This window comes from Rhinatrema bivittatum, chromosome 10 (assembly GCF_901001135.1).
Source record: "Rhinatrema bivittatum chromosome 10, aRhiBiv1.1, whole genome shotgun sequence".
Classification (NCBI taxonomy): domain Eukaryota; kingdom Metazoa; phylum Chordata; class Amphibia; order Gymnophiona; family Rhinatrematidae; genus Rhinatrema; species Rhinatrema bivittatum.
In genome coordinates this window covers 125,245,940-125,258,960 of record NC_042624.1, presented here as the reverse complement: position 1 = coordinate 125,258,960, position 13,021 = coordinate 125,245,940, and the positions used below count along the sequence as shown (strand labels likewise).

Genomic DNA, 13,021 nt, shown 5'->3' with positions numbered 1-13,021 from the left:
TTTTGTCCATCTAATCTGAAAAATGTTTCTCAAAACTCAGTTCAGGGTAATTAGGTTTGCATAGCAGGTGAACTTAGAGTGGGGCTGAGAGAGCGCCATACTCTTTTGTTCATCAGACTGGTATTGTTTTCCTCCTCAGAACTTCCTAACTGAGGCTCTCTCTGAATTCCAGAGTTATCACACCTCCCCTCTGTTCTGTCTCTTCAGGGGTACCTGGCAGTGATTACATCAATGCCAACTACATTGATGGATACAGGAAGCAGAATGCATACATCGCCACTCAGGGACCATTGCCGGAAACACTGAGTGACTTCTGGAGAATGGTGTGGGAGCAGAGAACAGCCACCATTGTCATGATGACCCGGCTGGAGGAGAAGTCTCGGGTATGTGGACAGGAAGGGTGGTTATCTGAGGACATGGGCAGTGGTTCTGTGCTGGAGTAGAAGCTCCCGGGATATGAGAATGATGTACAGATATTTGAGGAATGGGCAAAAATGTCCCAACTCTAGGGGAAGGAGCAGCAGGTTTCGGAGGTTCTCAGCTGGGTCAGAAATCCTAGGTGTGAAGGGGGGGAGTTCATTGAGTAGATGGGAAAATGTTCACAGGTACTGGAGGAACCTGGGGTACAAAGGGTGGATTTTAGCAGTTAAAGAGTAACCGAAGGATTTATAGATCTGGAGGAAGGGGATGCAGTTAAGGGCAGATGAGGGTTATGTAGTTTAGAGAATGAAAACATCATACAGTGGGGAGAGAAAATGAAGCAAGGGATATGCATGGGGTGAGTGGGGAGGAGAAAGGAAGGGTTGCACATGGGGAGGGGATGTGTACTAGATTGGGTGGGCTGGTGGAGAGGGGGGAAGGGATCATGAAAGAGAGGAGGAGGAGGAAGATAATCCATAATATACACTACATCTCCTTCCCATGCACACATCCTGTATATTATGGATTATCTTCAAAGCTGGAATAGAAGAACTACTCAGTATACAGATAAATACTTTGTTTAATTAAAGCATAAAAACCTTTTTAATTTTAATATTTAGTACAACTGAGGTAGGTGATCTATAAATGTTCTGAATGCACAGGAACCTGTTAGCCTGGCACAGCTACAGTTGCTTGACTGCTTTTTGTCTGCAGTGTTGTGATCTTTTCTTCATAGATAGTAACGTCATAAACGTCAGCAGAAAAAGACCCATGTGGTCCATGCAGGTTACTTCCACGCCTTCTCTTATGAGTAAGGTTCCCAACTGTCTGGATTTTCTCCAGACTACTGAATTTAAAGGCAGCATCCAGAACCCAGACAAAAGGCTAAAATGTGCAGAAATTGTCCGGATTTTAACTCTCCAGTTCAACGCAGCAGCTATGTTGGTAGAGGCACCCAAAGCTCTTTATCCAGGACCTTCTTTGTGCCAGCAAAATTCCTCCTGGGCCAGGTTGTCTTACTCTCTGTCCCCTTCCTCTTCCCCCCCCCCCCCCAAGCCAGCATGTGACACAAGGAGCAGGCACAGAAACGCCTGCTGCACAAGGCAGGAGCCGCTGCTTCACAGGCCGCTGCCGATGTCACCAATGAAGGAGGAAGGCCAAGGCATGGTGCTTCCCCATCCCCGCGGACAGAGGAAGGAGGCCCGGAAGTGCTGCTGCTGCGCCACCGCCGTGAACAGAAGGAAGCCTGGAACTGCCCATTGCTGATAGAGGAAGGAGGCCCGGAAGTGCTGCTGCTGCGCCACCGCCGTGAACAGAAGGAAGCCTGGAACTGCCCATTGCTGATAGAGGAAGGAGGCCCGGAAGTGCTGCTGCTGCCCCACCTCCATGAACAGAAGAAAGCCTGGAACTGCCCATTGCTGATAGAGGAAGGAGGCCCGGAAGTGCTGCTGCTGCCCCACCTCCGTGAACAGAAGAAAGCCTGGAACTGCCCATTGCTGATAGAGGAAGGAGGCCCAGAAGTGCTGCTGCTGCCCCACCTCCGTGAACAGAAGAAAGCCTGGAACTGCCCATTGCTGATAGAGGAAGGAGGCCCGGAAGTGCTGCTGCTGCCCCACCTCCATGAACAGAAGAAAGCCTGGAACTGCCCATTGCTGATAGAGGAAGGAGGCCCGGAAGTGCTGCTGCTGCCCCACCTCCGTGAACAGAAGAAAGCCTGGAACTGCCCATTGCTGATAGAGGAAGGAGGCCCGGAAGTGCTGCTGCTGCCCCACCTCCGTGAACAAAAGGAAGCCTGGAACTGCCCATTGCTGATAGAGGAAATAGGCCCGGAAGTGCTGCTGCTGCCCCACCTCCATGAACAGAAGAAAGCCTGGAACTGCCCATTGCTGATAGAGGAAGGAGGCCCGGAAGTGCTGCTGCTGCCCCACCACCGTGAACAGAAGGAAGCCTGGAACTGCCCATTGCTGATAGAGGAAGGAGGCCCGGAAGTGCTGCTGTATCACCACTGGGGACAGGAGACCAAGAACCCAAACTGCCTAATGCTGATGGAAGAAAGTGGCCCAGGAGTGCAGCTGCACTGCTGAGGGGGGGTAAAAAGCTGATAGGAAAAAATGGATAATGGTGGGCTGGGGAGGGGAGGAGGAAGGAGAGATGGTGCTGGACTGGAAGGGAAAGGCAAGATGATGTTGGTTTTTGGGTTGGATGAGGGGGAGGGGGAGACGGTGTTGGGATTGGAAGGAGAAGGGGCCTAGCAAGACCTCCAGCACGTCCCCTCCCACCCATGGAGCAAAGAGTAAAGGCTCAGCAAGGATTTTGCATGTTGAAGCAGAGGCCCGGATTGTGAGAGAGCCTATTTGTATGTGTGCATCTGTGTGTAAGTGAAAGAGAGAGTCAGTGAATAAAAGCCTTTGTGTGTGTGTGAGGAAGAGAGGGAACCCATGTGTGTGTGTGAGGATGGCAATCTATGTGTGTGTGAGGGAGGCAGCCTTTGTGTTTGTGAGAAAAGTAGCCATGTATGTGAGAGAGAGAGAACCCATGTGCATGAGAGAGGGAGATCCAGTAGATGTGAGAGATCCTGTGTGTGTGTGTGTGTGAGAGAGATGGAGAGAAGGGGAGTGTGCATGAGAGTTAACGTGTGAGAGAGAAAATGAATGTGTTTGTGTGTGTTAGAGAGTTTGTATGTGTAAGAGAGAGAGAGGATAAAGTGTGCACCCTTCCTCTCTCCTACTAAGCCACAACAATCTCTGGGTGTCTGGAAATCAAAAGTTCCCAGGCAAAGAGAGCTGGTGGATATTTTTACCTTTGTTTGTTTTATTGATATGATTCCTGGGACTGCAAATAGGATGAGCTCGCCTCACCACAGGAACGATTCAGAGGATTCAAAGCTGCCTCCAAAATGTTCTCAATTCTGGCACCATACATCAACTGAGACCAACACTGATAATTCTTGCCTTTCACCTGCTGTATGACATCAGAACTCCTTGATGCCAGAATTGAAAAGGCCAAACCTTTTGCCTTCTTCAGTTCTTTGGAAACCTGAGATTCTTTCTCAGCAGGAGAGTCTGTGGGCAGCAATACCCACTCCAGAGACTTTTGATGCATCTTGAAAACTTCAAAGGACGACCGAAGCAAGCATTTTTCACACGCCATGATTTTGTCCAACAGCGCTTCAAAGTTATCCCATTGGCTTTTGAGGATGTTATTCTGCTGCTTCGTTCCCCTTTTTCAGAATGTCCCACATATACTGGTTCATGAAGAGTTAATAGGGTATTATATGAGCACTGAGCATAGCTTCCTGGAAACCTTTCCTCTCAAGGGAGTCCAGGGTATGAGAATCCTTACCCAAGGGTACCAAGGAATGTGTCTTTGGACCTCTTGGCCTTCTTGAAAATGGATTTGACTACCACAGATTAGTGCGGCATCTGCTGCTTCTCAAATCTGGGAGCCTTCTAGACATGATATATCATGTCTGCCTCCCTGTTTACTGGAGCCACAAGGAGGGGGTTTCCCCACATCCTTATCAGCATCTCCTGAAGGATGTGATGGGCTGAGATTACCACGATATCCTTAGGGGGGGTTCCATGAATTGGAATATGTCCAACATCTTCTCTCTAGATTCTTCCTGCTCTTGAAAACTAAATAATACAGCCTCTGCCATTCTCTGAATAAAAATGGCAAATTCAAGATCCTCAGAAGGAGAGGAGTCTGAGGGGGAGATCTTTGACTCCTCTTAATTAGAGTCCACAGATTCATAGCAATATCCTCAAGTATTCAGAGTCCAAGCCTGATTGGTAGGTCGGGGGCGTGGATTTGGATCTTGCTTGTCTAGCAGACAAGGTCTCAGAGAAGGAGGTACTTGTCTGTTGGGTCTTAGACCCTGATAAATTCCTGTGTCTTGGGGAAGTTTCCTTCTTTGATGGGCTAGAAATTACGATTGGTGTAGCTGTCCCCTCTGGGACCTGTCATTGTTGCTGATCCACCAAGCATTTATTTATTTAGTTTATTTATTTACAAAATGTATTAATCACTTTCCAATTTTATGGTAAAAATTTCCAAAGCGATATACATGTTTAACTATCACATAAAATCATGCAAACAATAAAACTATGTACTTCCTTTGAACAATAAAATAGCACATCATGTTACCATCCCTCTATAACAACCATAAAAATACCCTGCCAATTCAGTGGAGAGGCTCGAAGCATTGGCAGAGATTCCATTATCGGCTGAATGTCCATTGGTAGAGCCACTGATGCTAGGGCACTGATGATCTGCAGCTTTCTGTCCCAAAGCTTGCTGGATCCTCCTATCTAGTTCCTCTTCAAATATTGCCGATATCTATACAGGGAAGCCGCATCTTCTTGGGATTCCAGAATTGTATTAGTGGCTGACACCTGGATCCTTGGATTCAGACAGCAACCAACAAGGACCCTGACTTTTACAATCTGAGGGTAACTTGCTCAGAGCAGCAGTTACTACCCTTATTAACCAATAAGCCTTGATTCTTTTTATGCATCTGCAACACCACTCTCTGCTTCGGAAGGAAGGGGGCATTTGGATTCAGGGACAACCAACATTTATTTATTTATTTATTTATTTATTTATTTAAAGTCTCTTCTATACCGATAGCCGTTCGCACATCGCATCGGTTTACAAAAAACAAGAACTTTTGGGCGGAGCCCTTACATATAACCGATAGAAATACAATTAACAAGTAGAGTAGATAATACAATTAACAAGTAGAGTAGATAATACTGAAAGGCAACGCAAATTAATAAATCAATAAATAGATAACATACAACATGAGCCATGACTTTTTTTTTTTTACAGTCCTGGGGTACTGATGCACAGACATTAGTGAAAAAACTCAGGACTGGTTCTATGGCCAAGTCCATAAGCAAAGCACATCAGGCAGCCCTGACTGATACATGGGGTAACCTGCTCGGCACGGCAGATAATACCATGGGAAGCTTGCTGGTAGACTAGATGGACCATTTGCTCCTTTTCTGCCATCATTTCTATGATTCTCTGTTTCATGTAAATTATGTTTTACAAGTTTTGTTATAAGGCATGTACATTTCTTTAAGATTTGCATGCTGTGTGTCCTGCAATTTTCAGTTTGGCTACACTCTTTCTGATTTGCCATTTTAGCCTGTGTTCTCTCATTTCTTTCAGCAAAGTCTGTACTTAAGACTCTTTGTTCATTCCTGTCTCTCCCAGTGCAGCTCCCCATATTGGAGGACTTATTGTAGAATTTAAATGGACTTTTTCAGCCTTATTGTTGTATTTATATGCTTGCTGCCTTGCATCAGACTTTCAACTATTGAGAAGTCTTCATTAAATTACCTTTACGTTGATTACTATCTAAGATTTGTTACACAACACACTCTATTTTAACTGTATACATTTACGTGTGTCTCACTGGTTAGTGCCAATCATGCCAGAGCCCAAGGACTCACACTCCGTAACACAGCTACCATTCCCACAGGTTGGCATTTGGGTGCAGGCAGCTGCCAGGACTTACTAGGTGGAGACTGGAAACCGGAAATGGAGCAGAGCTGAGGACCAGGAACATAGCAGGATGCAGCAGAAATCAAGAATATACAAGAAAATGAGCAGCCAAATTCAGAATCGCAGAGCAAACTCTGAGGACTGTTGGACCAGCAAAGGCGTGTCAGGCTAGGGCTCTTTTTATCCAGCCCTCAATTTGAAACACACTCTACATTCAAAAAGAAACTTAAAACCTGGCTCTTTAAACAAGCTTTTCCAGGACCATAAGCATTTTTTTCCTCTATAGCCAGCAAGAGTTCCTCACCATTGCATACCCCAGGTTCTATACTACTACTCGACTCTGTTTCTAATCTCTTGCTACAGGACTCGTGTGACATTTACTGTTTTGCTTTTATGTTTTTGTTTTTGATGCTCAATGAGACTTGTTAGCCAATATGTTTAAATTTGCAATGTTAATTTTGAACTAGTTTACCCTGTTCCAAGTTCCGTAACCTTGTTCTATGTAATGCCTCTAGGTGAAATTTATGTTCTGTTTCAATGTAAACCGATGTGATCTGTATTTCATACAGGAACACCGGTATAAAAAAATCTAAAAATAAAATAAAAATAAATAATGCTTGTCCAATAAGGAACCTGTTTAGCTGGATATGGGGTGGCCAATGCATGTCCTCGAGAGCTACAAACAGGCCAAGTTTTCAGGATATCCACAATGAATATGCATGAGAGTGCATGCAAATCTATCTCATGCATATTCATTGTGGATATCCTGAAAACCTGGCATGTTGTGGCTCTCGATGACTGGAGTTGCCCACAATTTGAGCTAGATGGCTTCTACAGGATTCATGCCGAGTCGGAGTCCATGTGATTCCACTGCAAGATCCCCTGGCATTAAATACCTCAGGCTACAGGTTCGATCCTTGCTACCCCGACATCTCTAAAGAGGATTTCTCTCCTCCAACTCTAGCACAGATTTTAGGGTGGCTCAGCTACCACACAACTTGGTGATGGTGGAGTCGGAATTGAAGAGTGCAAAGCAGACTAATAATCACCGTAACTCACCTTCTGGATAGCATCCACTGATGTTAGACATGTTTGTAAAGAAGATCTTCCAGGAGTCTATGCTTAGTACCCAGATCATGGCTCATCAGCTATGCATGGCATAGTATTTGAATAAATGTGTGCAGAAGCTGAAACCTTTGACAGAGCTTCCAGACCCAAAAAGAGTGGAATTCTGCCAAACAGTAGTGCATATAGAGGAATATGAAAAGCATATGATTCACTCCATGGTGTCAGAAGGATTCAGATCTATTCTGGATTTAAGAGAGCTGAACAAACTTGGTTCAGGGAAGGTTCAAGATGAAATCTCTCCAGACGATTCAACCACAGGATTGGCTGTATGCTCTGGACCTGAAAGACACTTACGCGCACATCCTTATTCACCTATCTCACTGGAAACTCCTCAGGTTTGTGATGGGTCTGTCTCCAAGAGGGTTCCTGGCCAACTTCCCTATCTCAAGATATTCAGTTCATAGTAGCCTGTCAAAAGAGCTATATCTTACTGATGGGACTAGTAAGCTCTTTTCTACAGTGGGACTGAGCACCAGTGAGATTAGCCCTGGTCCATCTGTGACATACAGCCTCAGCAGTGCATGTGGTTCCCTCGGCTCACCTGTACATCCCAGTCAGGCTCCTAGCAGGCAATGCTTTCTCACTGGCGCAACCAGCGTTCCAAACAGAGCTCTCATTCCAAAAGCACAAACTCAGAAGAGGCGAGCAGCACCGGTCCAGACAGAGACACTGAAGAAACTAACAAGACCCCAGAATCTGAAACCACTGTGATAGCATGCACTGTTCATGCACCAACAGAGGATAAAACTAAAAGCCTGTGGAGCTATGCTGCTCCATCACCATGGGTAAATTCATGCCAGCGGGAACACTGCAATCTGGCTGTCCAACGCCGAGGAACTCTGTTATTCAGCACCCCCCTTGAGCAGTCTCTACAATGGCTGCTAGAACCTGAAATTGGCCGATTAAGGCCCCAGTTCACACAGGATCCAGAGTGAATCCTGCATTCCCCCAGAGTTAATATCACTGTCCCTCAGAGCCAACCCAAAGCAGGCTCCCTGCCGGCCACTCAATTCTGCTACCTTTTTTTTTTTTCACTTTGACTGATCATCCACCAGAGGAGGGAGGACAGAAGGAGAAGAGCAGAAGCAAAGAATGAAGGGTAGAAAGTGAAGCAAGAACCTTAGAGTACAGCAGTCCCTTCAGCCCAGAGGAGCAATCCCTGAACCTGGAAACCACCACTCAACTGAAGAACAGCCATACAGTGTCACCCCCAAGAGAGTTAAATGTGCCTGCCAGCCCAAAACCTGACTCCAGATAATACAGGGGGACCCGATACAGGAAATCCTCAGACTTATGACGTCCGAGTTAAGAGGCTTTATTTTATTCTAGCTTTATTTTAGCTTAAGTTGCATATTTTACTTTGTTGAAATTATATATGCAGTGTTTGTTAACCACTAAATTCTGTGGATTAGTGGAATATACATTTGTTAATTAAATAGATAAATAATACAGTCCGCTGTCTGTGCTTCCAGTATTGAGCACTGATATCATCAACTAGTGCAGCAAAGCCCGAGCAAAGCTGACAGCTCCAGCTGCAATCTGCTACTGGGTGGAAGAAAGTTGGAGATGAGGAGGGAGCCAAGGAGCTGCAGGAGCAGTGGTAACGAATGCAGGCGGGAGTCCTTGGAAGAAGGAGGGGATTGGTATTCCAGGTTGCTCCTGACAGGCCTGTTTGGATCACAACTTACAGGCCAATTCAGTAAAGTCTGCGGGAGAGCGGGCGACTGCCCGCTCGCCTGTGCGCGTCCTTTTTGACAGGAGCGGCGGCTGTCAGCGGGTTTGACAGCCGATGCTCAATTTTGCTGGTGACTGTTCTCGAGCCCGCTGACAGCCACGGGCTCGGAAACCGGCAAAATTGAGCATCCGGTTTTCGAGCCGCCGGCCAACTTCCAATTTTTTTTTTAAACTTTTTTTTTACTCTTTGGGACCTCCGACTTCATATCGCCATGATATGAAGTCGGAGGGTGCACAGAAAAGCAGTTTTTACTGCTTTTCTGTGCACTTTCCCGGTGCCGGAAGAAATTAGCGCCGACCTTTGGGTAGGCGCTAATTTCTGAAAGTAAAATGTGCGGCTTGGCTGCACATTTTGTTTTCTGAATCGCTCGCGAATACCTGATAGCGCCCTCAACATGCATTTGCATGTTGAGGGCGCTATTAGGTTCGGGGGGTTGGACGTGCATTTTCCGCCCCTTACTGAATAAGTAGAGGAATAAGTAAGTAGAGGAAAACTGTTAAATCCTGTGGGTCAGATTGCATACACTGAATAGCCAGCAGCAGATTTAGCAGGTATCTATGCTTTTAGGTTTATACTGTATTAAAACTGAGATTTCTTTTTGTACAAATTTGGTCTTGAGCCTTAGTGTTGGAAACACTCCCCCATGTATAACATTGTTTCCTATGGGAAAAGTGATTTTGTTTTTAAACACGGTTTTCAGGAACCACTCATGTGAAATCAGCAACTAAATAGTAATTTTGCATTAAAAATTGCAGAAGGTTGTTTAGCTTAACTTAATATTATGAGTTGTGTGTCTTGAGATTTCAAGAGATTTTGTTGATTTTGTACATTGACTTTGTTATTTATGTTCATAGCTATGTATATAGTTTCGGTTATACGTATATAGTGATTTCTGCTGTATATATTTATTGATTTTAATGACTTTGCCCCGCATAGTCAGCTCTATCCCCTATCCCTGTTTTAGCCTTTTGTTTTCAGTTACATGTAAGGGCCCTGCCCAAAAAGTTAACTTGTATTTCTCTGTTATATGTAAGGGCTCTGCCCAACTGTTCCTGTTTAATTGTAAACCGATGCGATGTGCGAACGGATATCGGTATAAAAGAGACTTTAAATAAATAAATAAATAAGAGATGGGATTTTGTGAAATCTTCTGTTTGGAACTTTGAATCTTTCATGAAAGAAATGTAGATTGAGGATTTATATGGAGATAAGTTACATTTTTATTTGATTTTTATGTGAAGAAGTATAAAATACAAAATAATGTTTAGAACTCAATATGACCAATGATTATATATGACTGATTGCATTGAAATAAATATCACAGATGCCCACTTCACATAAAACAAATTAGGTTTTGGGAGACTCACAGATCATAATAATATTTTAGAAGTCTCTTTCAAATATTAATGGACTGTTTAACTTAGTACCATGTAAAGGTTGTGTCAGCTTCTGGTTACTTTGAGATGCATTGAAAGTTAACAGTTCGACCAAGGTATCTGAACAATTGCACACAACGGTATGTGCACATGCGTTAAAGGACAACTGATCAATTTTCAGTGTGGAATAATGCATAAGTCCACTTTGAAAATTCGGGCTAAAGACTGTGGGTACAGTGGATCCTCAGACTTTAGATCTGCACGGACTGTTATAAAATTAATCTCCCTAAATGTACAATGGTAAAGACCTTGCACCAGGCTCCTCTGTCATGGGGAGGGGATTATTGCTTTGTTCCTTAGTGGAGCACAGTTCGTTGATCTTTCTTAATTTCTTATAAATATAGTAAGCATATTTTGGAAGAAACATCACTACTCAAAGTACGTTTGCATGCCACGTCAGATTAATTTCAGGAAAATTAGCTGCTGCTTTTTCTGTTGCCTTGAAGGTGAAGTGTGACCAGTACTGGCCAGGTCGTGGTTCTGAAACATATGGAATGATCCAGGTGACCCTTCTGGACACAGTGGATTTGGCCACATATACTGTGAGAACGTTCGCACTTTACAAGGTAAAGGGTGCCCTCTTCCTTGCTGTAGGACTAGCAATGCTTGGACTCAGCATGCAAGTTACAAAGTCTCTCAGCATCATATAAGAGACCCACATTATTAACTATTCACATTGTCATCCATTGGAAAGTGATAGATGTGTCAGAGAGGCTTTCAGCTACCCACAGGAACATTTTGGGGGATTATTGAAGCCAAGTTTGTGGGTGGATTCTACTTTGTTCTTCTTTTTTCGTTTGCTTTTCAAGTACCTTTGAAAGCAGAAAATAAATCATGTTATACAAGAAATTGTATGCAGCAAAACTCCCTGAGTGTATTGAGTATGAACACTCCCAGGGCTGTGACAGAATGCATTGTTATGCCCTCATCAATGGGATTGTACTTTAAAATGGATCACAAGGAATTTGGAAATATTGCTGGGCCTCCTGCGTGTTTGGTTGTGATCAGTACTGCTGAATAGTGTGGTATTGATTGCTTTTGCATGTGGAACTGTGATTGACTGGGGAATGATCCACTAAACCTTTCCTTTCTCCCTGCAGAATGGCTCCAGTGAGAAGAGGGAGATCCGACAATTCCAGTTCATGGCATGGCCAGATCACGGGGTCCCAGAGTACCCCACCCCCATCCTGGCCTTCTTACGAAGAGTTAAAGCTTGCAACCCACCTGATGCAGGCCCGATGGTGGTACACTGTAGGTAAGGACTGCCTCAAATTGCCATGGCACCAATAACAACTCTTAATGCATCATTTTTATTTATTAAACCCCAAAATAAGTATCTTCATAGAATCTTACTGTTGGATCATGTGATCTGTTGCAGTGCAACAGATTTGCTGCTTCCAAACTTGGGAACTTTAATAAAGTTATAGCAGTGGTAAAGTCTTCTTTTTTTCAAACTCCAGCTGGTCAAGAAACTGTCCTCTGCTGGATCCGTACGATTTTCACATGGTCCTTCAGTCACCTATACTTAACTTGGATTATTGCAATGCCTTTTATGCTGGACTCCCTTTTAACACACGATGACTATTACAACTTGTCCAGAACGCAGCAGCACGTATTCTCTCTGACCAGATCGCCCCAGGACTGGCACCGGGAAAGTGCACAGAAAAGCAGTAAAAACTGCTTTTCTGTGCACCCTCCCACTTCATATCATGGCGATATGAAGTCGGAGGTCCCGAAGAGTAAAAAAAAGTAAAAACAAAAGAAAAAAAATTTTGAAGTCGGCCCGCGGCTGTCAGGTCGAAAACCGGACGCTCAATTTTGCCGGCGTCCGGTTTCCGAGCCCGTGGCTGTCAGCGGGCTCGAGAACCGACGCCAGCAAAATTGAGCGTCGGCTGTCAAACCCGCTGACAGTCGACGCTCCCGGCCAAAAGGAGGCGCTAGGGAGGCTCCACTAAGGAGGCGCTAGGGACGCTGCACTAAGGAGGCGCTAGGGAGGCTCCACTAAGGAGGCGCTAGGGACGCTGCACTAAGGAGGCGCTAGGGACGCTCCACTAAGGAGGCGCTAGGGAGGCTCCACTAAGGAGGCGCTAGGGAGGCTCCACTAAGGAGGCGCTAGGGACGCTGCACTAAGGAGGTGCTAGGGAGGCTCCACTAAGGAGGCGCTAGGGAGGCTCCACTAAGGAGGCGCTAGGGACGCTCCACTAAGGAGGCGCTAGGGAGGCTGCACTAAGGAGGCGCTAGGGACGCTGCACCGAGGAGGCGCTAGGGACGCTGCACCGAGGAGGCGCTAGGGACGCTCCACCGAGGAGGCGCTAGGGACGCTCCACCGAGGAGGCGCTAGGGACGCTCCACCGAGGAGGCGCTAGGGACGCTCCACCGAGGAGGCGCTAGGGAGGCTCCACCGAGGAGGCGCTAGGGAGGCTCCACCGAGGAGGCGCTAGGGACGCTCCACCGAGGAGGCGCTAGGGACGCTCCACTAAGGAGGCTCCACTGAGGAGGCGCTAGGGACGCTCCACTGAGGAGGCGCTAGGGAGGCTCCACTGAGGAGGCGCTAGGGACGCTCCACTAGGGACGCTCCACTAAGGAGGCGCTAGGGAGGCTCCACTGAGGAGGCGCTAGGGAGGCTCCACTGAGGAGGCGCTAGGGAGGCTCCACTGAGGAGGCGCTAGGGAGGCTCCACTGAGGAGGCGCTAGGGACGCTCCACTGAGGAGGCGCTAGGGAGGCTCCACTGAGGAGGCGCTAGGGAGGCTCCACTGAGGAGGCGCTTCTACCGCCGGGCCTCATTTAAAT

General features: G+C 46.1%; 1 protein-coding gene across 5 annotated transcripts in view; it reads left to right on the top strand.

The window, feature by feature from the left end:
• PTPRF (protein tyrosine phosphatase receptor type F) overlaps positions 1 to 13,021 on the top strand; it is a 792,879-nt gene that overhangs the window by 753,329 nt on the left and 26,529 nt on the right. For all 5 annotated transcript variants that reach the window (XM_029617709.1, XM_029617708.1, XM_029617711.1 and 2 more), the window contains 3 exons: positions 208 to 383; positions 10,677 to 10,796; positions 11,331 to 11,485. In XM_029617709.1, coding sequence (XP_029473569.1) covers positions 208 to 383; positions 10,677 to 10,796; positions 11,331 to 11,485 — 451 coding nt within the window. The remainder of the gene's footprint in view (positions 1 to 207; positions 384 to 10,676; positions 10,797 to 11,330; positions 11,486 to 13,021) is intronic.